Here is a 27963-nt window from a genome sequence, read left to right on the forward strand (position 1 = left end):
CGGTTTGCGACGGCGTGCGCGGCGCTTGGCGGCAGCGCGGAGCGGCCCGGGGCGATGGCGGCGGCGGGGGTGCGGGTGCTGCCCGCCTCGCCCAACTGGTACAGCAGCCGCTGCAGCGATACCAGCGGTGATGGCCGCCTCTTCGGCTTCGCGGCGAGGCATCGCGTCTGCCTGCTGGATGTCAGCGCCGCCGCACCCGCGTTTTACGGTACCGCCGCAACCCTCTCTTGTGGGACCCCCGGCCCGTCGAGCCCACCATGGCCCTCCCTGCCTCCCCCTACGGTGCTCCCTGTCTCCCCTCCCCGGTTTTATCGGATCGCTCCGGCCCTGCGGGGCCGCCCCGCCGCCGGGAGCCGCTCGAGCACGTGGGGGGCGGCGGGAGCCCCGGGGGGCGGAGGCGGGTTTGGGAAGGTGTGTGCTCAGGGGGGGCCTCATCGCGGTCTCTTGCTGTCGGTGCAGGAGAGCTCATCGGGCACACGGAGAGGATCTCCGGGTTCGCGTTTTGCCACAGCCCCGGGCAAAGCAGCCTCTGCGCCAGCAGCTCCGACGACGGGAGCATCAAAATCTGGGACACGGAGGCCCTGGCGCCGGTGGGGGGGTACAGCCTGCACCAGGTAGGGTGCCCGCCGGGAGACGGAGGGGACGAGACCGGGAGCGCTCACAGCGTGGGGTGGGTGTTTTTAGGCCTCGCACACAAAGCAGGGTGATGTTACTTGAACTAAAGGTGAATTTCAAACCCGGTGAAATTAAAACCGTTGAACGCTTCTGGCCAGCATTTTGTTCTGGCCTTAGTTAGGGCTGCGGCGTTGTTGCATCACCTTAATGGGCTGTTACCATCAAAGCCTCCGTGTGTGAATGAGTATGCTCGCAGGGCAAACTCCCTGCCACTTAACCCAGCTCGATTAAAATCTTTTCAGCGAGTTATTGTTCCACACTGGCCAGACTAAGCATTTTAACAGTTACTGTAACTCAGGGCAGCATGTCGGCAAATGCCTAAGTCGTGCCAAAGCCCGAAAGAACTGAAACGCTTTAGAACTAGTTCAGCAGATGCTGGGGAGTACTCACAGATTATTTTCTGCCCGTTATTCTGTGTTAGATGGTGGTAAACCAGCTTTAAATGTATTCAATTCTTTCTTCAGAATGCAATCTCAGCGTTGCACTGGTCACCCCTTGTGAAAGATTTGATTGTATCCGGTGATGAAAAAGGTATAATTGTTTGTTACTGGAACAACAGAAGTGACAGCCAGCAGTTCTTCCCAGAGCCTCGGACAATTTTTTGTCTCACTTGTTCTCCTCACCATGAAAACCTGGTGGCAATTGGGTAAATATTCATTACATTTTGTTTTCTGTTCCTCTTCTGTGAGAACCTTATTGTGAATTTTTGCTACACAGTTGCAAGGTTATTTTTTTTTCTGTTTTATTCTGGTATGCAACAGTTCAGAAATAAAATTTAGATTTGGTAGACCAGCAAGACATAGAAATCCGTAACAGTGTAAGGGTCCGGGTTTGTTTTGAATCTTTGAAGTTTCTTTGAAATGTTATTTTTTAATTAGATTTGATTGGCGTTTGTCACATTATAGGTTACTTCATCTGAAGAGAATTTCTTAGTTTGATTAGGCCTTTGTCAACCACTGCAATTCCAGTGCTTAGGTGCTCTGTACTGAACAGAGGAGGAATGTGAAAGCCCTTTAGGCTTTATGATACAGTTCTCTTGAAGGAGAACAAACACCAGAGGGCAGGAATGAAAGTGATTTGTGGTAAAGGGAAAAGTTTTCCTTGTGTAAAAGCCACTGTAGTCTTTTAAGTCTCTGAAAGCTGTATTACCAATGAATGAGTGTCATCTCTTGAAGCCACATGTACTGGTTGCACTTCCTGTAAAGGCAGCTGCAGGTACCCAGTGCTGTACCAGAGCTCTGACAGTCTGCTAGTCCTCTTGCTGCTTGTGATTTGGCTTCTCTGTAATACAGAGATAGTGATCCTGGTAAAGAGCTCAGAAATCAAGTCAGATATTATTCTCCAAGAATCTCTTCATTAATTTAAGTCTTTATTTTTAGCTACAAGGATGGCATGGTGGTTATAATTGATATCAGCAGGAAAAGAGAAGTACTTCATCGACTGAGAGGCCATGACGATGAAATACATTGTCTGGCCTGGTGCCCTGTGCCTGGTGAAGAAAAGTTACCTGCTTGGCAAGATGAGCTTCAAGGTATGCAGAAGCGATTAATAGTTTGAAGTAATTTTTAGTTCATCTAAACGTCTTTCTAGGGAATTTAAATCCTTATAGAAAAAAGCTAAGCAAAGACAACTGATAAATAAAGTACGTTCTGATACAAATCAATATATTTCCAGTTAATTTTTATAAAGCTTTGAATTTTAAAGTATAATAACATGACTTCAATGGTATTCAGTGGTTCCATCAGAGGAAGGCAGACTTCCAAACGGGGAGCTGACACAGGACACAACCACGAAGAAAGGTTGTTACCTGGCTTCGGGAAGCAAAGATCAGACCATACGAATATGGAGCTGTACTAGAGGCAGAAGTAAGTAAGATTAATAATGTGAGATAACACAATAATGATATGGTGGAAGAGTTATTCTCTACCTGCAGCCTTCATTTGCTAACTTGATAGTTTATACAGCATGGGGAGCATACTTAAAGCTGCAGATTCACAGAACTTTTTCTGCCAGAGAATTTTGATGTACTAGGTCTATGATCCCTCTTGGTTCTGCAGGTGTGATGACTTTGAAGTTGCCACCCACGAAGAGAAGAGGTGGAGCTGTGGATCCTGCTGTTAAAGAGCGCATTTGGCTTACTCTTCACTGGCCTTCTGGTCGTTCCACAGAAATTGTATCCAGCTGTTTTGGGTAAGTGGGGTACACAGCAGCCTGGGTACCATCAACATCTGCAGATAACACTTAAGGAAGAACTGGGTAGGAAACTTTGACACCCCCTTTTTCCCTGTATAGCTGGAGGGAAGACAGGCCAAGTGTTAAAGTGGGGGTTCAGTAGTAGAAAACTATTGGTCCCATAATTTGTCTGATAATGTAACTGAATATTGACTGCTAATGGCACTAATTGTAGGTTTGTCCATCTAAAAGGAAAAAAATGATATAACAGTTCTCAGTGTGGTTAACTATGGATGTAATTTGTAGGGTGGTATTTGTGCATATCTGCGTATAGGCACATGCAGTGGATGCGTGTCTAGCTGTATAACTTTGTATTTGCAGTCTGTACACATGTAATACAGTCTATATATAGTCTATATTCTTCTGAAGTGAACAATGAAGTATACACTTTAAATTTTTCAGAGGAGAACTGCTACTCTGGGATTTGGCCCAATCTGGGAAACGCAAGTGGATGCTTCTAGGATCTTCTGATGGACAAAATCACTCACGTATTGTGTTCAATCTGAGTTCTGTGAAGTGTCAAGACAAAGAGCTCCTTTTCTCCATTTCAATGGACAGAGATGTAAGAACCATTTGTAAAATAAACATAAAAATAGCAGTAGCTGTACGGTTTGACTGAGTGAGGCTACCCCTTTTAGGGCCACAAATATTTTCTTCAGGGGGGTTTACTGCAGCATTTTACAACATCTTGCTTAAAGTTTGTTCTGAGCACAAGCTGTCTATATTTTTGTTAGTTTGTAAGCTCAAGCTCTTACCATGGTAGAGTGAATGGTTATGACATTCTGGACTTGACTGGTAAGCGTTTAATAAAGGGAGTTTACCATCTTTTTTTCCTATATGCTTCATTTTAAAAAGGTCTATTTTTCCTTTTTAAAAACGTTTACTTGTACAACCTAAAGCATCTATTTTTTTTAAAAAAAAAAAGCTTTCTGCCTTTTACAGGCAGCAGACCACCTCCTGTTTTGAAGTCAGAAGAGGACCACGGTATTAAAATGTAGTCCTTTTGTCCATTTCATTACAGTCTTCCAACTTGCAGCTCTGACATGTAATCCTCTGGGTGCAGATCACATACTATGTCAAGCCTTGAATTTGACCCTTTGATTTTTCATCTCACTTGTGCTTCGTTGTCCCTTGTCGTATCAGTCACTCTCCATTTAACTATTCCTTGTTCCTTAAACACTCTTCAGGTGAAGTGCTGGGACTTGTCAACTCTTGATTGTTGCTGGACAATGCCCTCACTTGGGGGGTTCGTCTATAGTCTCGCCTTCTCCCCTGTGGACACAGGCTGTCTTGCCATCGGTGTTGGAGACAGCATGATCCGGGTGTGGAATACTTTGTCCATGAACAATATCTATGATGTTAAAACCTTCTGGCAAAGCATAAAGTCCAAGGTTACAGCAGTAAGTGTGCTTTTCATTCCCCTTTTGTCTCTTTTCCTCTTCTCACTCCATTAGAAGAGTATTTCTCTTGGGCTCTGAAGAAGATTTTTCAAACTAAAAATCTGTAAAGCCAAGTTGTTTCTTTTGTACTTGATTATTTTCATATATACAGTGCACTTTGGAATCTGGCAACAAATCTTTAGACCTTTTTACAGCCCTAGGTGCTTGCATTACAGCTAGTGAAAATGAGCTGAAGTCCAGCTGACTGTTACATTACTTTCTTGCTTTTATTCTCCTTTGTGATCCTTTCTCGCTTCATCCATGGTTTCCCTTGTGCTGCTAGGAAGTTTGACACATGCAGAAACCAATGTGGATGTCTTCAGGTTGGGTTTGACCAGTGGTTGGCCAGAAGCTACTGCCTGGTAAAATTGCTGGCAGCATTAAAACACAGTAGTTATTCTTGTTCACACCAAAAGTTTTCTCACCATCCTACAATATTCTCCACTTCCATTTTGTAATGTAGATATAAAGTAATATTTTAATAATTCTAGTCCGTTTCATCTCATCACACAATAGCTGGTAGGGGGAGAGCCTCTGATACTCAGAGGGATCAAATCAAGTGGCTGCAGTTGGAAAGGCGGGTATAAGGGATGGTGTTTGCTCATCAGTTTCAATGTTTTCCTTTTGTTTATTATTTAGAAATAAAGTGTCTGTAGCTTGGGTCATTACAGATCTCTTTCTGTTTTCCTTGCAGTTATCCTGGCATCCAACTAAGGAAGGCTGCTTGGCTTTTGGCACAGATGATGGAAAAGTTGGTATATTTGACACCTTCTCCGGCAGGTAAGAAAGTAGCTTTCAAATTCGTGTCAGATCCTGCCTGTATGTTCCCATGCATAGGTGGCGTGGTTTTTCCTGAGGTATTTCTTTACTATTAGACGAGTAGAATTAAAAAAACCTAGTCAAACAGTTGGATTTTCAGTGCATCTTTTCATGTCTCCATTATGTCTGGTAGCTTCTAAGGTAATTTTACTCAAATTGCGTGACCAGAGATCATCTGTGGGAGGACATCAGTCAAGGAAATCTTTAGCCAGAAAGATGTTTTCAGAGCATGAAAAGCAACATGCAGGTGCAGGTCATCAGGACAGTTTTGTTATGTTTTTTTAGTAGTGTCCTAGAGGAGATGTTAAAGAAGGCTTGGTTGTGCTGTTGCTTTAGTATGTTATAGCACCTGGTGTCCGTTTTCACCACTGGAAATATGTTGCTTTGAAATATTTTTTTAAAAAACCCTTTTTTTCCCTTTGCTGAAATCTGACTGCCTCTGCTTCCTTATTTTCCTGCCCAGTACTAAGAATAAACCACCTCAGATCTCCAGTACTTACCACAAGAAGACTGTATACACATTAGCCTGGGGGCCTCCAACTCCTCCTCTGTCTTCTGGTGAGTCTTCCAATGCCTGTGACAAAGCAGGTCCTCTATGCAGAGCACACAGATGCCATGAAGTTGGTATGCCCTCCCTTAAGAAAAGGAGCCCCATTTGCTTGGTAGCAATCCTTTCTAGCAGCTAAGAATGCATCCTGCTTGAAGAGCTGTTAAGTTTTGCAAGGGAGCAAAACAATCTCTTCTAGTTCTTGAATTCTGGTAGCTTCAGGAAGTAGAGGGGAGTGGAGTACCACACCTCTGTGCTTACTTCAGGGTTTTACAGACAGTACCTGTCTGTGCAGGCTTCCTGCAGTAACTGTGTCAGATCAGAGATGAGTTCCTTAGCTCCAGAAGTAGGTTTCTATGATTTGAACTAAACAGAACAGCTCCATTAGCTCTTCTTACAAAACTGGAATTATTTTAAGTATCAAAAATAAAGGGAATTTTAATGCTTGCAGTGATTGTGCTATGGAGCGATCTACTGGTAGATAATGTTTTGATTTATAGCGGGAGTGATTACTTCTGCTAAGACTGATGAAGAACATGGTATATTTAGCTTTTTTTCCTCTGTTGTATAGGAGGAGAAGGTGAACAGCCCTCTGTAACTCTATATAGTTGTGCTGGAGAAGGTATTGTTTTTCAGCACAACCCCTGGAAGCTTAATGGAGAGGCAAATGACATCAACAAAGTCATCCGAGACACTAATTCAATCCGAGTGAGTAGTATTTCGACTTTTTTAATGGATTTGTGGTAACCGTGTCATAGTGTCTATGGCCTTGTAGTTGTAGGTTTCTGATTTCGCCTTCGTGATGTACCTGTAACAAATAAAAAATCTGGAAACCACAGTCTCTGTAGATTAACTTCAGAGACACTTATTGGCTAAAACTCTTTAAACATTTATGTGTTTGCCTCTGTAAAAGAGTCTCTTCTTGCCCCAGTGTCAACATGGCACATCTGTTCCTGGCATCAATTACTTAATTTACTTAACCAGAAAAGTTAAATTCAAGTATAGAGTCTGGTTTTAAAGCTCTGTGTAGCTGTTTAAAATAAGCTCACACAGAGCTTTCCAGTTTCAAAGCACTTGAAGTAATGTCCTGAATAATGTTGTAGCTTAGGTCACGTGATGGACATGCATGAGGTAACTACCTCAACTTCTCTTGTTTCGGACATTAACTTCTTTTTTTAAATAAATGGTGCAGTAAAGGCAGTCATGATTTTGCAGGAGTTTGTTTGCATTTACACTGCAGGTAATACAGAGTGGTTGGTGATAACAGACTATAACATCTTCTCAAGTATGATCAGTCACTTAGTTGAAAGTATAAAATAAGTGAAGTGGGTAAGACCTTCAGTTGTTTTAAGTTAGCATAAGCCAACTGAAGTCAGTCAAACTATTGATTGATATCAGCTGGGTTTTGGCTTCTTCCTCAAGTAGAAGACTCACTGGGGGTTGAGACTAATGTCACAGGCAACAAAATGATCATTTTTAGGCATGTAAATTGTAAGTAACTTTCATCTGAATTAGGAAGAATAGAAATAATTACAAGTAAACTTTGATTTCTTTTGAAAGATGACAGAATTTGCTTGCAATGTATAGGGCTTTCCAGGGAGCATACAAAGACTGAGCATCAAGGTCCTACCAGAATCCAGACAGACTTCCTTTGAGACGTTTCACTGAACTGATAAAAATAAATAAACTGGATAAACCAGCTAAAACTGGTTCTTGCATCAGTTCATTCAGTCTTAATCGCTCAAGCTTATGTCACTGCTACAAAAGCAATGGGATGCTTTTGTAACTTTCATTTTGCAGACTAATTTCAAGTTTGTCCAGTTGCCAGTCTTGCTCTGTTGAATGGATGCAAGAGAGGTTTCAGAATTTTTACAATAGTTGTGTCTTGACTTTCTACAGCACAAACTGCCTGCACGTACAGAGATCAGCTGGAAACCTGATGGCAAACTCTTGGCTCTTGGCAATGAAGATGGGTATGTTTCCCTTGTAGGTTAAGGTGATATATGTGCTGATCTTGACTACAACCACTGTAGTGAAGCAAAAGCACTTTTTGTTGCCCTGGTTTGTCTCTGTTCTTTTTCTGGAGATGTATTTGAATTGTGATAATACGGCATTCCTTGCTGTTACTTGGTTTAGCCACTCCTGGCATGGAGGATCCACATCATCATGTTAAATTATTTTTCAAGGATCTGCTCATGGTTGAAATGCACTTTTGCTGGTGTATTGCTGATGTATAAGTGAGGGCTTGAGATAAATCCAGAAAAGAAAAACTCATTTAGTTACTCTATTTCATGTTCTGTGATTCCGCTTATGCAGTGTAACAGAAAATACCCATTTTCATTGACTGCTGGAATTCTTATGCTGCTGTTCTTACATTTCAGCTCAATTGAAATATTTCAGGCACCAGACTTGAAGTTGCTCTGCACTATCCAGCAGCATCATAAACTGATTAACGCTATTCGTTGGCATCATGAGCATGGGAGTCAACCAGAGCTGAGTTACCTGATAGCTTCAGGCTCAATCAATGCCACTATTTACGTGCATAATCTAAAGAGTGTCATAGGTAACAGTCTGCAGATTATATTCCAAAACTTGGCATCTTGTTTTGGTTTACTCCTCGTTTGTCTTGCTGGCCATACTTGATCCTGTTCTTTATTCTTTCAGAGAGCACTTCAGAAAGTCCTTTGACAATAACAGAGCCTTTTCGAACTCTGGCTGGGCACACAGCTAAAATCACAAGTCTTTCTTGGAGCCCCCACCACGAAGGAAGACTGGTATCTGCTTGCTATGATGGCACTGCACAGGTATTGTTCCACAGCCACTCAGAAGTGTATTTTTTTTAGTTTCAAGTAATCCATTAGTGCTTTAGAACCAAGCTGACTAAACAGCAAAGCTGCTTTTTGTGAGATAAACTACTGAAGTACTGCAAATTTACCCTTGGTAACTGTTTCCTGGTTCTAGATACCTGATAGGTATCAGTATGTTTTTGCCATTTGCAAATTGATTTGTAAGTCCAGTCATTACCATTTTCATATTGCCACTTTTGGATCCTCAAAAAAGAAAGATGATATGCAAATGTATCTATGCAAACAAAGGAAGCCCTGAATTTTCTTTGTTTGCATGTTGGTATTTGAAATACCTGTTCAAATACCCGAAAACAGAAGCTCCTAGAAGTGCAAATCACTGAAGAGAAAATGCAGACTATTAGGGGAAGATGAGACTTTCTGAGTAACTGGATTTCTTTCTTGTTTATAAGGTATGGGATGTTATGAAGGAAGAGCCACTCTGCAACTACCGAGGGCACCAGGGTCGGCTACTGAGTGTCCAGTGGTCACCAGTGGATTCAGATTCTGTTTATACAGGAGCAGATGATTTTTCTGTTCACAAATGGCAGATTTCAAAGCAGGAGCATACACGGCCTCCTCAGGGTAAGTATATTCAAACAGAAGATCCTTCCCTGCAGATGATGTTGGAGCTGGGAAATAGAAGGCTGCCACATTGAAATGGTATGATAAATTCTTATGCTGAATTCCAAATCTGCCTGCTACCTCTTCAGGAACAAACTGTGTCTGGGTTAAATTGAGTTATATCCTTATTTGGAAACTGAATGTTGATCTTGAGAGACAGCTAATAGACTCTACAGATAATACCAGGGGTAACTTTTGCAACCTTTTACAGGTAAAAAGAGTATAGAATTAGAGAAAAAAAGAAGTATGCAACCAAAAGTCAAAACCAAGAAGAAGAAAAAGCCTATAGGGAAAAGTCCAGCCAAGCAGGATCCAAGTGATTCCATGAATGGAGATGAGAGCATGAAGGAAGTGTCGGTAGAGGAAAATGGAGTGTCGGACCATGAAGGAGAAAAAGAAGCTCAGGAGGCAGAGTTGCCTCATAAAGTCTCCACAACTGGTAATAATCAAATCATCTTAGTTCAGTGGTTCCCAGACTGTTTAGCCCTTGGAGCATCACCAGTTTTAATATTTTCATGCAGATTTTCTCATAATAACAGTTTATTGAAATACTCCACTTGAAGGAAATATGTTTCTGGAATGCCTTTTGTAATTTTCAAAACTAGTTTGGGACTAATTGTCTTTAAAATGATTTTGGCCTAACAAACAAAGTTACTGTGTTTGGCTTGGAACAGTGACATTTTTGATCAGTGTTGCCTTCTGGGGATAAATCCTATAATACTGGTGGACCTTTGTTAGTGTCTTTTGACATCTTATTTAGTATTCTGACAGTTCTGTCATGTTTTCTTAATATTTCCTTTCCCTAAAAAGCTATTCATTTCTATGGTAAAGTGAAGCTTGGTTTCTGTATATTTTGAAATTAATATAATAGCAGCATACTTGACATCTACACATTCTTTGGGCTTTTCCATTTACTCTTTTCCTTTTTTTATCACTTAATTCCACAGTGTCCAAGGATACATCTTCATCTGCATATAATTATTCTTCCTTCAGCTTGACAAAGCCTTTTGTGACCCAGAAAGCCATTCCTGTGAAAAAGGATTCACCTAAAGAGAAACCAAGTTAGTATGTTTCAGGGACTATTAGCAGTCTTGCATCAAGGCAGAGTTCCTCATTCTACGTTTCTGTTTGGCTGCAGCTTCCCCTCCTAATGTGACATCAAATAAGCACCAAAGAAAGAAGAGAGTGCTTTTAAAATATCATAAAACGTTTTGTTTCTTCTTTTATTTGCCCTGCTTGTCAGGTCACTTGAGTAGTTGTTTAGTGTAGTCTTAGATACTGCCTTTTAGTTATTAGTTTCATTCCAGGCAAGATGGGCAGAAAAATATACAAAGTGACCCGTATTCAAAAGTAGTCATAATAGAGATGTATTTGGCACTTCAGTATCTGGTTTTTGTTTTCCTGTGTGAGGAAGAGGCGGGGTTTGGAATACTTTGGAGAGTTCTGCTGTAGGAGGCTTTTGTAACTGTGCAGCAGAGACTAAAACATGTCTGATTTTTCAGCTCCTGATGCCTCTCTGAAGAAGAGGAAGCCTCGTTCTATTCTACCCTTCAGCACATCCATGGATCACAGATCAAAAGATGAATTGCATCAGGACTGCTTGAGGCTGGCTACATGTCTAAAAACCAAAGGTATTAGTCTAAAGCTAAAAAACTTACAGGATAGGCCCTCTGAAGGATTCAGAAGTGTGTGTCCAAGGACCTGACTTTGACCACTAGGAATTTTTTTTAAATCCTTACCTTTATCAAACTGTGTGACTAGTTATGGCCTCTTATTTAATTTCTGTAGCAGTGTTTTAGCACTCTGTAGTCACTCCAGACAAGTCTTGAGTAGGATCCTATGTTGTGGAGATAGAGAATTGTCTGCATACATGCAAAGTGTTTTTCATCTTCAGAAGTATAGTATGGGCTGGAGAAGATAAGCCATTAAGGGAGATGTTTGTATTCTCACAATATTGTTCCTCACGCAAAGGAATGTGGTATGTTTGATTTAGAATAGATGTAATTCTTTTTATCTGGTTTAGATAATAATGAAGATGTGTCCCCTGACCTCAAGGGTTGCATCCACTTGGGGCTGTTCACAGACAGGGCTTCTCTGCACAAGATGATTGATGTGGAAGGTAAGTGGAATAATGAATCCACCTTGACAGTATGTCCACTGTAACTGTTTTATTCAAGGAGAAAAGAAATTGGGAAGAACACTTCAGTTTTCTTCACTGTGTAGGATTAAGAATGCAGGTGTGTGTGAAAAGAAGGAAAGACATACTTTTACATCCTTAAGTTGCAAACCTGCAATACCTTACACTTGAGTGATCTCACTTTAGCCAAGTTATTTTACTAATGCTATTGCAGGTGTGTGCTGATAGGAAGTGTGTTTGCTTCCAACAGGAAAACATCATTTGGAGAATGGGCATCCAGACCTCTTTCAGCAGCTCATGTTGTGGAAAGGAGATATGAAGGGTGTCCTCCAGGCAGCTGCTGAGAGGGGAGAGCTGACAGACCAGCTGGTAGCAATCTCGCCCATGGGTATGTTTGCTCTTGTAACACAGGAGCAAATAGAATTAGCTGCTAAGGGTAGCCTCATTCTGATTGTTCTGGGTTGGAAACTCATGATTGTTCCAGACTGGAAAGAAGTTGCTTCTTTAACTGCTTGATAACAAAAATCAAACACAAAACATTTCCTATTTATGATGGATTATAGGCTGGGATGTTTCCACAAGCACCCTTAGGTTGGGATAGCAGGAACTAGAGTGGTTTACTTTGGGACTTATTGAAGGAGCAGGCCCATCCTTCCAAGCACAAAGTTGGTTTTTTGTAATACGTAGCACTCCTTCCAGTCTGCTCTTGGTTTAAATATGCTTTTAAGTTATTTTACTCATAGTAAAGTCCTCCAGTAATCTTCAAGCCCTGCTTCACTGCCTCAGTGACTTGTATTAGGATGGTTTAGAAACAAGAAACTAATCTGGGGCAGAGAAGAGGTACACGTTGAAGAAAGTAGTGATTACGTCATCCCATAGGAATTCTTCCAGTTTTAAAATTTTGCCTCCAATTGTCTTCTCTTTTGCAGTTGGGTATCAGGCCTGGGTTTGGACAGTAGAAGCCTTTGCGAAGCAGCTGTGTTTTCAGGAGCAGTATGTGAAGGCTGCCTCCCACCTCCTGTCCATCCATAAAGTGTATGAGGCTGTCGAGCTGCTGAGAGTGAACCATTTTTACAGGTTGCTGTATATTTATGTTTAGGATTCGTTCCTGTTTTCTCGTGGGGTAGCTTTGATGTTTTGGTTCATTTTTTGTATACAGTCAATTAACTTTTCTATCTTGTTTCCCTTATGTGTGTTAGGGAAGCAATTGTAATTGCTAAGGCCAGGTTGCGTCCAGAAGATCCAATTCTGAAGGATCTCTACACCAGTTGGGCAGCTCTGTTGGAGAAAGATGGTCATTACTCCATGGCTGCCAAATGGTGAGTGTTACTGGGAAGAAGACAGAATTGGTTCCATGCCTGAAACAAAGAAGGTTCTGGGTTTTGTAGCAGCTGGAATCTGTTAACTGGTCTGGTTGTTATTTGTCTAAGGTGCTTTCTGAGCCTGATCTCACTGGACTCCCTCAAGAAGCTCCAGAGGGCAGTTCAGAGAAGAAGGTCCAAATGCCATACTACAGTAGAGCCATGCTTTTCCATAGACATTACTGGGAGGCTTTGAACACTAGCCTAGCAAGACTAAGATCAGGATATATACAGAAAGACTGTGTGATCTTTCCAACCTTTCCACTGTAAATGTGCAGTGCAGCAGTTTACCTTGAGTTTCTTGAGGCTGTAGCTAATACCCTAATCACTGGATTATCCTCCTCCAACTAGAGTATTTCAAATTTTTGACTACCAAAATTACTAGTAACACTTGAAATATTTTGGCTGCTGTAGTGTTCTTTGCTTGATGCTGATTTCAGTTTTGGCGTTTTTGAGGATGTTCATACTTGTGAAAGGATTCAGATGAAATCCAGAGAAATGCAGTAGGGATAAAGTACTGCATATAACCTTTCTCTCTTGAATCTATTTATAATTTCCATTTCTCATCCAAGCTGTGTATGGTAGGCACACCGCCAGAGGTTTCAGTCCAGATTATTAGGCTGTGTGACTTTCCCTTTGTAGCTCTGTCAGATCAGGTGCAGTATGTCTACAGTAAACTCTGGTAAGGCAAAGCGATGAGAGCTCTGAGAACCTGTGGAGAACACACGTTTATCTTCATTTGTATGTTTGTGCTAATCTGTTGCAATACGATTTTAAAACAGTATTTTAGTATTAATCAAGTCGATTTGCTTTTATCTCTTTTCAGTTATTTGGGGGCTTCCTCACCCTATGATGCAGTTAAGGTGTTGGCAAAAAAGGGGGATGTGACATCTCTTAAAACTGCTGCTGAGCTTGCACTGTTATCTGGAGAGGAGAAGTTGTCAGCAACTTTGTCTTTCAGATGTGCCCAAGACCTGCTGTTATCCAGGAACTGGGTGGGAGCTCAGGAAGTCCTTCAGCAACATAAAACTTTATTTGTGAGTCTGGTCATTTCCTTTCTGCTTGCTTTAGTGTTGTCTCTCTTCAGATTAACTTGATTAACTTCCCATATGTTAATAGTCCACACATAGTCCTTTGAGATGGTTTTGCCTCAAAATATTTTTATTGAAATGACCTTATGAAACAGCATGTGTATTTGCAGAGGCAAAGGGCCCATGGTGGGGAGGCATGTACTCTCTATGCTTGTTAGTTATAGGAGACGTAGTTGAAAAAAGTGTAATTTCTTTTTAAGTATGTAATACTGATCATAAGAAGAAAGAAGTGGAGGAAAGTATTTGCTGTTTACATTAAAGGAACAAATGAAATAACTGTAAGTCCATCTGCCGGAGACTTAATCCAGAAAGTCATTTTTGTGTGGACTGAGAAGCAGAAGGCTGGCTCAGCTTGTTCTGTGGTTTCCTTCTGACCCTAGAGTCTCTTGAGCCTATCAGCACTGTTCTTTGTAGCTGCAGTTGTGAAACAGTCTGTCACCAACAAGCTGTTACTACCCATGATGTTCTTAAATTTGCCTACTTGCTGTGGTCAGTAAGGGATTGTTTTTCTTTTAGCAGCAGCTCAGTACTTTTTTTTTTTTTTTTTTGTCTTGTTAAAGGGACAAAGACTTGTTTTCTGCCTCAACGAACTGCTTTGCAAGTGCCTTAGTGAAAGAAATCCCTGTGACTGGAAGAGCTCCCCCGTGCCTCCCTGTTATCACAGCTGGGAGCTGAACAGAGAGCTCTCATTTTTTGACATGGTGATCGAAGTGTGGCAGAAGATATTGTGCATGGACACCACCGAGCAAGCCACGTGTGCGTGGGAGCAGCTGCGCAGTGTTGAGCATCCTCCTTCTACCAACAACACACCCCCAAAACAGGTAAATGGATTTAGATCTGTAGACACACTAAGCCTTACTGTGGCACACGCGGTAAAACGCAGCCCCTCTGTGGTGTTTTGCCAGCCATTCTCAGGGAAACGATGTCTGCACCCTGCTGCAGGGTGAGGTTATAGTCTGGGAGAAGTAGCTGATAGGCAGCTGGGACAGCTTGTGTAGCCACCAGTTTGTTTCTGCGTTTGTTTCTGTACAGGGTAGGAACTGACATAAGGTGTCAGTCATGAGCACTGAGATCACCAAAATGTGCTGGCTGGGTGGGAGGGATTGCAGTAGCTGAGTGGTCTCAGCAGTGACTCGGGGTTTTGTGTTGAACTGACTGGAGAGGCAGGGCTGCTTGTTAAATTATCCTGGAGTTCAGAGGGTCTGGTTGTAGTGGTGCTCCTGCAGCTCTCCTCTTACCACAGTGAGTCACTGACCTTTGGTGTGTTCCCATTTCTCATCTGTTTAGTAGGACACATGCAAGCACAGCTGCTGGTTTTACAGTTCTAAGCCATGTAAAAATGCTCTTGTCTCCTGCATGAAGGAGACTATGTACATTGCATTGTCATTAAAATTGCTTTTGGTTAAGTCATGTGTTTCTGGGCTCTTCCACAGTGGTCATAAGCTGTGAGTAATTTGTACTTTGCAGTAAAACTATTAATCATGCTCTCTGGTGCTTCCTATAGGTGCTTTTCCATATCTCCCATGACCTGACCCTTGCAGCTCTGAGCTATCACACTGCTACCTGGGATGAAGCAGTGAAAAGTATACTTGGAGCTGTGGCCCGCAGTTACGATGCGGGTAATTTCACTCTGATGCAAGAGATTTGCAGGATCATCCTTCCTGAAGGTATGTCTCGTCTTGTGTATCTCCTGGTACTGACAGACAGGGGAATCCTCCTTGTAAGCATAGCTGTGTCTCCATTAGTAATACTAGGGATAATAACATTTAGAAGGAGTAAGACATACCCACATATGTGGCAACCTATGGAATTTGTCTAGCGCAAGGACCATTGGGCAATCAAAATTCCTGGCTGTGGAAGGAAGCTCAGCAGTGTCAGCTGTCGTGGGTGATGTAGGAAACCGAGCAAATTCTGTTCTGTGAGGGAGATGTGGATGCTGGAAGGCTGTGTTCATCTCAGTTACAGATCCCTCCAACCAGCCCTTCCCGTCGTTCTCTGCACAGTATGCAGTGCATTGGTGGCTCTTGATCATGTGAATATCTTGCTGTGCAGCTTGGGACCAAGGAATTTTGCTGTAGATGATGAGACCATGCAGTCTTATGCATAGCTACATGGGTTTAAAAAGATGCCAAAGATGTCTGCCTTTGCTTTTCTGCTTCCTGCACCACTGCCAGCTACTGAGCAGATCTCTGATTTGGGTCTCCAGGATAGCTGTTCATTTACCAGATCTGGTCATCTTCTTTGGAAATCTCCATACTATTTGTAATCCTTTTTTCATTATTAGGCTGTGGTAACCTGAGACACAAACTGGACAGCACAAATTCTCAGAGCATGGATGCCTGCAGAAGTTTAGAGGGCTTTGTGGCTTACGGACTGCTGTATGACCTGTGGTGGAACCCACCCAGAGACACCCTTGTCTTGCAGAAGGCTGGTTTGGATCCTGTGCAGGGTCCCAGGGAGCAGACAGCTCTGGAGAAGAGTTACAATTCAGGTCAGTCTTCCTCTGAAGAAACTCCTGATCAAACTGCAGCTGAGATGGATGAAAACCTGTGCAATGCAACTGAAGTTCATACATGTGAGACAGAAAGTAACTCAAGAACTAGTTCGATCGATTTGGTAGACAGACAGTCAAAACTGAATGGCTGCAAAGTGCTTCTTTCAGAAGAGATGGCTGCTTTACAGAACACCCAGAGAGATATAGCTGAGGTCCAGCAGATTTTAGCAGAGATGATCCGCCAGCATCAGCAGCAGAGGAACAATCTCCAGGAAAACGCAAATGGAAGCACCCAGGAAAGCAACCTGCAGCAGAGTTCAGAGACTGAATCAGACAAACCATTCTCTGACAGCAATCAGATGAACTGGTAAGCATCTGAATGTGAATGAATGGATTGAAAAGCATTGGGGGGGGTTGTGTGTTTGTGCAGCAGATTTCTTGTTTAGCTCAGATTGCTTCTCATCTCAAGCTTGTCACCCAGGGACACTTCAACATACAGCTCAAAAGTCTTGCGTTTTCTTGGGGCTGAACTACCACGTGCATAAATTTACTACAGCTGAATAATTCCTGATACACAGAGTGTGTTGGTACGGTGAATAAACAGGGCAGCTTAAAAAGGGGAGGATAATGAAAAGGACAAGCATGATCTAAGAGGTCTATCTCTTGGTTGAACAATTATTTGGGACTTTGGTAGGAATGAACTAGAACATGTAACACCTGTCCAGCTCTCCTGTGCTGCCTGTCCAGGAGGGAGGCTTATGCAGTCATTTAAGCAAAAGTTACTCACAACACCTGCTCTTTTCTTGACAGTAAAGATGAAGTAAAGGAACCAATTACACTCCCTGAGCTAACAAAGCAGCTTCTAAAAGCAAAGCAGAAACTAGCAGAATTTCCAGACAATTTAAAGGTAAGTTTTCAGAAGAGGCATTGTGGTTCTGAAAAAAGACAGTCTTTTTGTCAGGGCAGCCTCATAACAGAACACCATTCCTTACTTTCTGTGAAAGGAAACTTTCTTTGTGATCTGGCAATTTTGAGAGAGAATGGATGCATGGCATCAGGGTAATATTTTTCTTTGACACATAACTTTCTCCATACAGTTGGAAAGTGTAGGTAAAGCTCCCGCATGGGAGAACTCAAGCGGATGTTCTGTATTAATCTCTCCCATGCGTTTTAGAAGTAATCCCTTGCTACTTAGAATTATGTATGCAAAAACAGTTTTGATAAACAGTGAAACCAGAAATTTAAGGTATAAAATGGCCTTTCTAGATTAGGAACTGTAGAAACTACACACAACATGTTTGAAAACAACGTTTCCTAGGCTGTCTCATCCCTGCTGTTCTCTAGTCTATAACTGAAGGTAATCTTGGTGATTGTGCAAGAGGGGGCAAACCTTGTCAAACATGCACTGGAAAAAAGAGGAGGAAATGCATCTGAATTAGTATCTGTTCAAAAGATACTGTAAAGCAGTGTCTTTTAGAGAACTCATTGTCTGAATACATTGTAGTTGAACAATTATAATTGAAAGAGTAGACATCACCTCATGTTCCTTTTTTTTTGCAGGTCTTCCCGTTCCCTGACGTGCTGGAGTGCTGCCTTGTGCTCCTTCACATCGGATCCCAGTGTGCTCCCGAGCTACAGGAAGAGGCATCAGCTCTCCTTAGGAAGCACGGTAGTGCCCATATGTACAGCAGGGCTGGCAGGAGGTTCTTCACATGACATTTTGAGACATAACTGTCTCCCTTGAGCTGCCTACAGATACTTAACACCGAGGCTGTTCTTAGAGTGAAAGCTTGTTTTGATGGCCATGGTTATTTTGGGTAAAACTAGTAAAAAACAGGTTTATATACAGACTCATTTGAAGTCAACAATTACTACTACTAAAGGAGATTGTGTTAGAAAATTGAAAAGCAGTAGGTTGTGGCCTTGAACTGTATACAAGATTTTTGTACAGTCTTTTCCAACAAATAAAAAAGTTATACTTCTCTTAGATGTAAGAGAAACAGTTTTGAGCAGCTCTATCAGTCTTTCAGCAGAGGAGGAATAGTAGCTGCCCTCAGGAAAAACAATGGTTTCTGTAGGCAAACTGACCTTTAAGCCAGTATTGTTCTTAAAAGCATTTTGAGTTCATTTTCCCTCCTTTAAATAAAGTCGTCTACCACCATAAATTGGCATTTAATTTCATGGATAGAAATCTGTATCAATCAGAGGCAAATGCATTAAAAATAAGCCTGGTTTGTTGGGTTCTTTTGTTAAACTTTCTCCATAAATCAAACTCAGTAGATAAAATGAACTGTGTGCTATGACTTATGACTTATGCCACCTGTATGAGGTACTACCAAGTTCTAGAATAGCAGCTTTTCTAGAGAAGTGCTAAAACCAATCCTAAATTCTGGAGTCTTACAGCTTACCTAAAGGCTTTGCCTGTTTTGTTAGAAAAACTTTCTTCCTCAGAATAAGGCTATATAAACTTTAGTGAACATAGCATTTATCTTAGTAATTTCTCAAAGCTTTTAAATGAAGCAGAAGAGTTCATGGTAGGATAGAAGGTAGGTCATAAATTTAGAAAGTCTGTAAGTACAATAAAGATTATTGTACTATAAAGATTATTGAAAAAAAGTAGGAGGGATGGATTTTTTTAGATGAAGAGCTTTTTCAGATTCTTCCAGTCACAATACAGTCTTGATACTGGTAATATCTCCTGCTCCAAGCTGAGTAAAGCCTCAGAACATTTTGAAAAGCAGCCGGTGAAAGGTGGGGTTATATTAAAAGACGATCCTCCTGCGGATGTGTTAATCTGGTAAATTGCTGCCACTAACTTGGAACTCGTTAAATTCTGTACAAAGCACTTGAAAACCAGGAGGGGGAGCCAGTGCTTAACCAAACAGCCCTCCTACACTTTAAAGCAGGAACCCCACTAGAGTGGAGGTGGAAAACTTCACACAGGACAGATAGCGACAAATCATTTTGCTTAAGTGGCTATGCTGCACTGAAAGAATTCTCCACAACACTGCTAGCTGTGCTGGGAGACGAGCAGAAGAGAATACGAGTCCCCTGAAGAGATCCTAAGCTCAGCTTTCATCAACTCCTGTACAAGAAGATCAAAGGTAGATTTTACTAAGAACTACCCCAGTAGCATATCAGAAATAGTAAAAGAAGAAACTTGAACATCTTTGGGCATGCATTGCTTATTCAGATTCCAAATCTGAATTTTGGGAATTTTAGTGCTTGATGGAAAATCCAAAACAAGGCCTGGTTTAAAAAAATTTATTTTACAAAAATTAAAACCAAGTAATATTTACAAGCATTTTAAATAGCAGTTCTAAACCTCAACTCCTAATAATGGATTGTTTAAGCATGTTTAAAATGTAAGACAAAGTATTCAAAATTTTAGGTCTGCCATGTCCAAAAGGGTTGTTGGTGGTTTGGGGCTTTTTTAAGAAATGTCATTACAAAGCTGTTGAAAATAAAAAAGATAGTGTAGAATAGCTTGTGTTTTAAAAAGTCAGAATCCCAAGTTGTTCTTCCATCCTCTAACTACTTTTTAGATGTTTATAATGAGAACTGGAGCCCTTTTGTCTGTTTTTAAGCATATAGTAAAATTAGGGGCTGGAGAAGAGGAACAAATATTTATCCATCTGCTGAACTACCTGTGTTGCAAAGAGAAGAATAACATTTGTAGGTTGTTGAAAAATACTGAAGTCAGAGTACTAGTCCAGTCCCCTGTCAAAGGTGAACCTTTAGGCCTCTTAATCTACTTTCAGAACACTTTAATACCCTAAGAACTAAGCTGAGGTTCAGTATAGGTCAAACCTGTACCATACAGAATTAGAAACCAGGGAGAGCTGATCAAATCAACTCCAGTAATATCCATTCCCACTGTTGTTAAAGCAAATCTCTGAATATTTTTAGCCGCAAGGATCATTTTAATGTCATCCATTCCCAAACCTCTGCAGTGATCAAAGGGAGCAATTTCCACAGACTACACAAAGATAAAATAAGAAAACATGAGGTGAAGCAGTCACCCTCACAACATGCAGAAGTTTTAAAATAAGCTTTATAAAGCACAATTTTTAAGTTTGTGTGCATGTCTGTGTCCATTTTTGCTGGATTTCTGGACTGTTAAGCCTTCCTTGCAGATTCTGTACAGTATAAAGAGGAAAAAAACAGAGGTATTCACAGTAGGTTCTTGTCTTTTGCCCTTGGTATTAAAAAGATGGCAAACCACAAATGCTGGCATTAGGAATTCAGTCAACTCTCTTCTGGGTTTCAAATGAAGATGCAGCTCTTCAGCAAAACTGCAGGCCGTAGACTGTAGATGTCTTTTGTTTGAGACACTATTAGGGAAAAAGGTTGAGGACAGCAGCTGCCAATATGGTAACCATGTTCTGCTGGGGGGTACCGCTTATCACGGCTGCATGTTGTTGATAATAGCCAAAATGCTCATTTTTTCTTGGGCCGAGTCCACATCTTCATTTTGTTTCTGAGCCACTCCTGTGCCAAGGCCATACAGCCGCCCACAATACTTTGCATCATCAATTGTATCCTCAAAAAACAACTGCAGATTAAAAAAACAAAACAGGTATTGTTTAATTGTGCCTCTAAATCAGAAAGCACCTAATGTTAATTAAACATCTGATTTGAAGTCAGCCACCTCCAAGATGCAGTGTGCAAATTAAAATAAGTACATAGAAGAACAGTAAACAGAAGTCTGTGCCAATATCAACAATCCCTATTAACTGACAGACTGAAGCCCGATGGCCACAAGGCTCAAAAAACCAAACCACACATTGAGAACGTTGACATTTATGGACAGGAACTGGTGAAAGAACCATAAAGGAGCATACTGCAGTACCTCTTTCATTCTGAAGAATGCCATTCCCGTGAGAAGAGAGTCTGATCCCGCCTGATGTTGTCGTCCAATTCGCTGCAAATCCAGCTGATCTGCCACTTCCTGAAGGCCACCCTGCAATGAGCACAGAACAGATTTTATTTTGGAAGATCCATCTCTTACCAAAATTGCCATGCTTCTCCAAAACATGAGGGCAAACACTGGCCTTGATGAATCGGTGAAGATGCCAGCAGTACACACACACCAGCTGTGAGTGAAACACGGTGGTAAATACTGTTCAAGAATGCAGAAACACTCTTCTCACATTTAGGTACCTTGCTTCCCTGCCACGGATGCTTGAGATGACTATAGGTACATTCATAGTTTACAAATGCTGGACCTTTCCCACCCTTTCCTCAAACAAGGCTGTGATTCAGCAGATAAATTACTTCCAACCCTCTGAGTGTCTACCAGTTAATCAAGTCATGTAGTAGTTCATGTGAGAAGAAACACTCCACCTTGCATAGGAAAGATGAGCATGCTGAATTACAATTAGCCTCTGAAACTACTGATATACGAACTGGAAGGTTATGGGAATGTCCCCTAAATAAGACACACATTGATAAGACTAAAACTGGGGAGGCAGCATCTATTAGATACAAACTTAGCCATAGGTGCTTATGTGTGACTACTGGCTTTTATACACCTTCCAGTTTTAAGACTATAATTGCAGCAGTTCTGTCACTCAGCTTACTGTACATTTACAGTGTTGATGCCCATCCATCGCTTGCTGGGGAGATACAAGTACCTTGAGGTTTTTGCAGCTCTTCATTAAGTACTTTACATCGTAGATAGATGGGAAGAAAAGGTTCAAGATATGGAAAAACTCATGTTCCTCTTCCGGTAACCTGGAATCTGTCAACAACTTCACCATGTAGCCAAAGTCATAACCACTGAAAACAAAAACATACAGAAACCAGATAAGCAGACAACACCTATATTTGGGACCCATTATCTCATTTTTCACAAGAGTTTTACGTGCTGTAGCTTTCAAACCCTAACATTTTTTGACATAAAACTTTGGATTAGAGCCAGAATTCATCCGGATCGTCCATGTCAATACAGGACTTTGGAATGCTCCCTGGATGCCTCCGCTAACCTCTTGTGGAAGAAGCTAAGCCATGGGGAAAAACATCCTTTTCTTCCCCACACTACAAGTTTCTGTCACTAGGGCCAATACAGAAAAGCAGGAAGCCCTTTATCTGTTGCCACCACCTCCGCCTCCCTTGGACCAGAGGCTTTGTAATCAAGTTGCTTGAAACACTACAAGAAATATACCTTAACTACACAGATTTCTTCCTCTACGGAGAAGGAAATACAAGACGGAAGTTGTGAACACTACCAACATTGTAAGAAAGAAGAAACAAAAAACATACTTTCCTAATGCATGCAAGTTACTGAAGTCCAGAAATCACATTTCAACTTGTTAATAACTTCCTCCACAGGGAAAGACTGTAACAGCGAAAGGATTTGCAAGCAATGCATACACAAAATTCAGACTACAGTAACTGCTGGTACAAAATTAAGTGCCAAGTGCCCTCACTTCTTGGCCTTCATATCTTTAAGCTTATTTAAGAACTGCAGAGCTGCCAATTCTCCTTAAATCTGCAGTAGTCTCCATGGACAAAAGCAGAAGTGTTTCAAGAGATGTCTCACTTCACAGCATCAGCAACCACCCTGACGTACCTGTGGAAGGACAGCCATTTCACACTGTCACTAAGGACGACCCCAGATGTCATAAGCAACTCGGCAAAATGCAGGGTATCGATTCCTTCTTCTTCATGCTTCTGGAACTGCAACCCAGAGCTGGCAAGGAGGTCTATGGAATCCTGAGAGTACATGTCCTCCCTGAAGGAGAAAAGCAGCTTTGCAGTCAAGATGCTAAAAACTCAGGTTCATTTTGTTAAAAATTCTCCCCACGCTCTATTTCAAACATTGGAGTGACCAGTAGGCTACCTCTGGGTTCCACATTTGTCTCAAGAAAATCCAAATTGCATCAGTTTTAATACCACTACTGCAGCCTCCTACATCCATAACATTCTGTGATTGTAACTAGTTAATAATTCTGTTGCTAGTGCAAATTCCAAAGATTCCACCTCCACAGAACTGAACATTTTGAATAATGTCACTTCTGCAAGGTTAAATGGCAGCACCAGAGTTGAAAGCATGGAGAATCGGAGAGTTCTCCAAAATAGGAAGATGTGCAACTCTAAAGCACTGAGCATCATTCCTGTCTACATTTTTCTTTTTCACTTCACAACACATACCGCCATATCATCATCTCCAGTTCCATCTCTGGGAGTAAACAAAATTGCGTAATAGTTGCCTAAGGAAGGAGGACAATGATGAGTGAGGATATGCTTGGTGGAGAGCTGAGCAGGAACCTGACTTCTACAGTTTGTTTCATTTGAGGGAGGGCGGGAGGGAAGGACATGACCACACAGAGAGCAAGATTCATGCCAAATATGATAATTGAGTCAAATGAAGTGATCACACTGCGAAAACCATTTCACTCTGATTTCAATACTTTACGCTCACAACTTCGTGGAGGCAAATATTGCAACTTTTGGGTTCGAGAACTGTATGATCTGCACACACTAGCTACAAATCTTTGTAATCTTTTCCAGTGACAGTTCTATAAAAACACGGACTGATTTCCTATAAATCTGTCTTTGTGCCAGATAAACCCTCTCTTTATTTCCAGGCAGCTCTAGTGGCAATTGTGCTGAGTTTGTCTTTACACTTACAGGGAAAGAGATAATGAAACTTGTTTAAACTGTAAGCCAGCATATTGCAGTATGGAGAAGACAAGAACAATTGCCACACTCCATTTAGCAAGATTCATTCTCCTGAGCAGGTGTGACAATTACACCAACTCTTTTTTTAGATCCCAGTGTTAATTTTTGGCATGGATCTATAAAGAGGTATTTTCCTTTTTGCTGAAAACAGCACATCCATTTATTTTTAGCAGAAAAAGATGGATTTTTACATATATATATATATATATATATAAATAAAACGTATGAAGTTTCAGACAAAAAAATTACTGGGGATAGATAATATCAAGGGAATAAGTATTAAGGACAGGATTTTAGCATGGCTTTGACTTCCAGAAATACTGCAAACTCCTGTCATGCCAAAATAGGTTCCCACATAATCTGTGTTACAATCTAAATTTTTATGGCTCGGAATCACCCAGCGATGATGAAGATACAGACACCTGCGTTTGCCAAAGGAAAGCATCACTTCAACAGAAAAGAAAGGGCCATTTTCCCTGGCTCAAAAGACTCACGTAAGGTTGAATTTAAAGTTAAACTGCCAGGTGTTGATGCCAGAAGGATATTCTCCTTTCTCATTTGTGAAAGTCAGGCCCAGCTGGATAATCTTCAGAAGGTCAACGTTACACCGAAGGAGCTGATACTGATAGTCTATGGAGCTGCGGAATTCACCAATTGGCCTTACAACAACTCCAGGGAACTCTGTGTCCTAGGAGAGAAGGGAAAAATCTTATTTCACTACTTACTCTATGAAGAGTTCCACACTTGCAGGTCTCAGCACTGCATTCTGTGAATTCTTCTGCAAAAATCACCTTTTTTTTTCCTCCTTTTCCATATTCATACAGATTTTAATCTGCTACAAGTCAGACACTAAAAAAAAGCCCTACATAATTTGTTAACTACTGCATTCATTTATTACAGGTATCCTTTATTTCAGTTTTGTTTCCTTCTAGTTATCTATTCAAAGTTATCCAATATACATGACTGTATAATATAAACATCTCTTTCTCAAAAAGGACTAACCCTCTCATTTTCCCTAAACGTCCTAAAATGGACTTTAATTTATTTATTCAGGGTTCTTTCATGTTCTAAATACAAGTTAAATTTAGCACTCTGACCATCTTCATTCCATAGTCTAGACAGTGATAACCTTCACTGTTTTTGAGGAACAGCCAATGTCTACATTAACAAACGCTACTGCCAATTAAAACAGACCTTAACAGCAGATCAACCATCTACTAGATGAAAAACATTTTTACTTGGCCAGTGAGTGTGTGCTATCTCTGTTGAAACCCAAACTTCCATATTATTTTTACTCTCAGATTAGGAGATGTAACTTCTATTGACTAGACTGTATGCAAAAACTTTAATGAAAAATCCAGTCCCATGTATGTGACAAAAGCTCTCCCTTGCCCAAGATATTTTTGTGTCCACTCTTACAGCACAACCACTAAAACAGGTCGTAAGCACACTTCCAGTAAGATCAAATAGAAGCAAGAAACTTCATCTCCCATTGACATACAATAACAAAAAGTCATTCACTTACACAACTGCATTCTACACTGAAATACTACACACTCTGCAGGGGCATGTTTTTTATTACATGCTTTTATTAAGAACTTTTCATATCTTGAACTTTAGTATTCCTAAGCAAATGTGGCATAACAAAGTTGGCAGTATCGTAACTAAAACCAGTTATTTATGTACCTAACTGGCTCCTGCCAAGTAGAGAGACATTTAAGAGCAGGAGGAGATTCTTCCCACTTGGAAGAGATTTTGGTCATCTTAAGTAAAACTTTCTGAACACACTGTCATACCTACACCCACAATATTTTTCTTCACTAAGAATCAACATCTGAACTCATTAAAAAGGAGGCAGCCTAGCTGTCACTTGCAGACCTTTTGTCCTACAGGACCATGGCATCTTCCATGACCAGAGAAAGATACTCAAAGGACAAATACACTGGTGGAAAACTAAAGATTTAAACCCGTCTGCTTCATTTTTCTGATGCACAAACTAATTATGAATAACTGAATATTAAATGAGTTCAGGTTTTAATGTGGTCTCTCTCTTCCCCATCTTTAGTTCAGTCCATACTCAACACTACATGTATTAAATTATGGAAAGTTTCTACTGAACTTCTAATTTTTCACCATTTCTAGCTCAGTTTGACTAGGGTTAGGAGGAAATAATTTCTCACTCAAGAACCAACTTATTCCCCTACCCTCCCCTCCCCCCCCCAAAAAAAAATCCCTTGACTAAGGCAATTAGGCCAAGTATAAAATATTTACCATTGCAATGTAGCTGTAACTTAGAACAATCTCTCGAATTTTCCTCATCTCTTCTTCCAGATTGTTCGCCCATACTTCACAGATGACCTGGCTGTTCTCTGCAAGGGCTGCTGGCATTTTGCAGGGACCACAGTTAAGACAGCTGATGTTGAATTCAGATGACAGCGTAGAACGGCAAGCTGTGTGATCTTATCAGTGTGCTGCATTAAAAGATAAATAAATAATGCTTTATATGAGGGAAGATCTACACATAAGACTGTTGGAGTCAGTCCCACTTCCATTTTTAGCTTCAAATAGCCCACTTAAAGTTCACACAAAGTTACTTCTTGCTTTTATCACCTCCTGTAAACATGCTGAACGAGAAGAAAATCTAGAGCATCTGTTCCAGCTACAAGAGTGGATGCACAATTAACAGTCCAGTCATTTATGAAAAGTCATTCTCCCTGTCTTTCTTCTTCTCCTGGCATAAGCTCTGAAACTCTGGGCATCAGATGTACAAGCAGGGAATGTTCATATTTAGTGTTCAGCTACTGTGACAGCCTTTACCAACAGTAACAGAATGCGTTACAGACTACATTTATAGACATGAGCTTCTCTGATATAATCCAGGGAAGCCTGAAGCACGGTATTTCAGCTTACACTAACGGCAGCTTCAGCAGTGCTACACCTAGGATAAACCACCGGTTGTTTACCATTTCCAGCAAAAACACGGGCAAAACAATGCCGGGTTTCTGCAAGCAGGGCTCAAGCGCTGGGACCGCCGGCCGGGCCCTGCACGTCGTTACCTGGGGCTGCCTGCGGCGGTCGGAGGGACTTAACCCGACCGCCACGGGGGGTGTGCCCCCCCTCCTCAGCCCGCCGACAAAGGCCGCGCTGCCTCAGGGCCAGGGCCAGGCCCACCCCGGCGCCGCCAGCCCCGCGCAGGGCCGAGGCCGCCCCGGACGCGGCTCATCCCGATCGGGAGGCGGGAGGCCCGCGCCGTCGTGCCGCCCCCCCGCCCCTTTCCCCTCGGCCGGGGGGGTCCCCGCACAGCGCCCGGGGGGGTCCCCGCACAGCGCCCGGGGGGGTCCCCGCCCGCACCTGCTCGCGCGCCGCCAGGCCCCGCCGCTCGCGCTCCGGCAGCCGGGCCGCCCGGCCGCTCTAGCCCTCAGTTCCCCCCGCGACTCGTCTGCTCCGGCGCTGCCCATCGCCTTCCCCGCCCCCACGCTACCTGCCCGGAAGCCGGGGCGGGGCCGGGCCGCTCCCTGCGCGCAGGCGCGACGCGGCCTCCGGGAGGGGCGGGACTTCCGGGTTGCGGCTGCGCTCTCGCGAGAGCTATTGGCAGCGCCGCAGGGGCGCGCGGCGGGGGGCGCTGCCGCGCGCTCCGTTCCGGCGGCCGCGCGCGCTCCCGCCGAGGGGAGGGGAGGGGAGGGGAGGGGGCGGAGGGAGGCGGGGCGGGGCAGCGCGCAGTGCGCCTGCGCAAAGCCGCCCCCCTTGGGCCGGGCCGTGTACACACACACGCACACACACAGACACACCCCGCGGCTCATGGGCTCGCCCGCCGCGGCCTGTGCCCGGAGCCGCGGGCGAGGCCAAAGTCCGCGGGCCGGGGGGAGAGATAAGGGAGCGAGGGGCCGTCTGCTCCCGGAGGGAACAGCCGCCTCGAGGCGCGGTGGAATTGAGGCATGGCGGCCTGGGAGCCCCCCAGCAACCCCGCAGCAACCCCGCGGCAGGGACAGTGCCAGGCCTGGGACGAACGAACGTC

At 42.5% G+C, this 27963-nt stretch overlaps 2 protein-coding genes across 3 annotated transcripts; one reads left to right on the top strand and one right to left on the bottom strand.

Annotated features, from left to right (window-relative positions):
* The first annotated feature begins 50 nt into the window (after nt 1-50).
* Nucleotides 51-19417, top strand: GEMIN5 (gem nuclear organelle associated protein 5). Its single transcript, XM_074915692.1, has 28 exons — nt 51-208; nt 460-614; nt 1140-1321; nt 2055-2206; nt 2409-2540; nt 2733-2865; nt 3310-3469; nt 4095-4307; nt 5041-5126; nt 5629-5723; nt 6284-6420; nt 7612-7685; nt 8094-8275; nt 8377-8516; nt 8969-9140; nt 9391-9618; nt 10127-10240; nt 10682-10810; nt 11203-11298; nt 11567-11704; nt 12246-12393; nt 12516-12635; nt 13504-13714; nt 14329-14589; nt 15273-15435; nt 16053-16629; nt 17073-17169; nt 17823-19417. Exons 1-28 carry the CDS (start codon nt 55-57, stop codon nt 17976-17978), a joined length of 4605 nt encoding a protein of 1534 aa, XP_074771793.1. The 5' UTR covers nt 51-54; the 3' UTR covers nt 17979-19417.
* A 94-nt stretch (nt 19418-19511) lies between these two features.
* Nucleotides 19512-27484, bottom strand: CNOT8 (CCR4-NOT transcription complex subunit 8). Of its 2 annotated transcripts, none has more exons than XM_074915694.1 (7): nt 27430-27484; nt 26220-26419; nt 24443-24636; nt 22837-22998; nt 21899-22043; nt 21115-21225; nt 19512-20817 (listed from the first exon to the last, which is right to left on the bottom strand). In XM_074915694.1, the coding sequence occupies exons 2-7, from the start codon at nt 26334-26336 to the stop codon at nt 20668-20670; spliced, it is 879 nt and encodes a 292-aa protein (XP_074771795.1). In that variant the 5' UTR covers nt 26337-26419; nt 27430-27484; the 3' UTR covers nt 19512-20667. The 2 variants fall into 2 exon arrangements, with proteins under 2 accessions (XP_074771795.1, XP_074771794.1); XM_074915693.1 differs by lacking the exon at nt 27430-27484 and adding an exon at nt 27300-27419.
* Between the last annotated feature and the right edge of the window lie 479 nt (nt 27485-27963).

The sequence above is a fragment of the Athene noctua genome, chromosome 12, assembly GCF_965140245.1.
Source record: "Athene noctua chromosome 12, bAthNoc1.hap1.1, whole genome shotgun sequence".
NCBI lineage: Eukaryota > Metazoa > Chordata > Aves > Strigiformes > Strigidae > Athene > Athene noctua.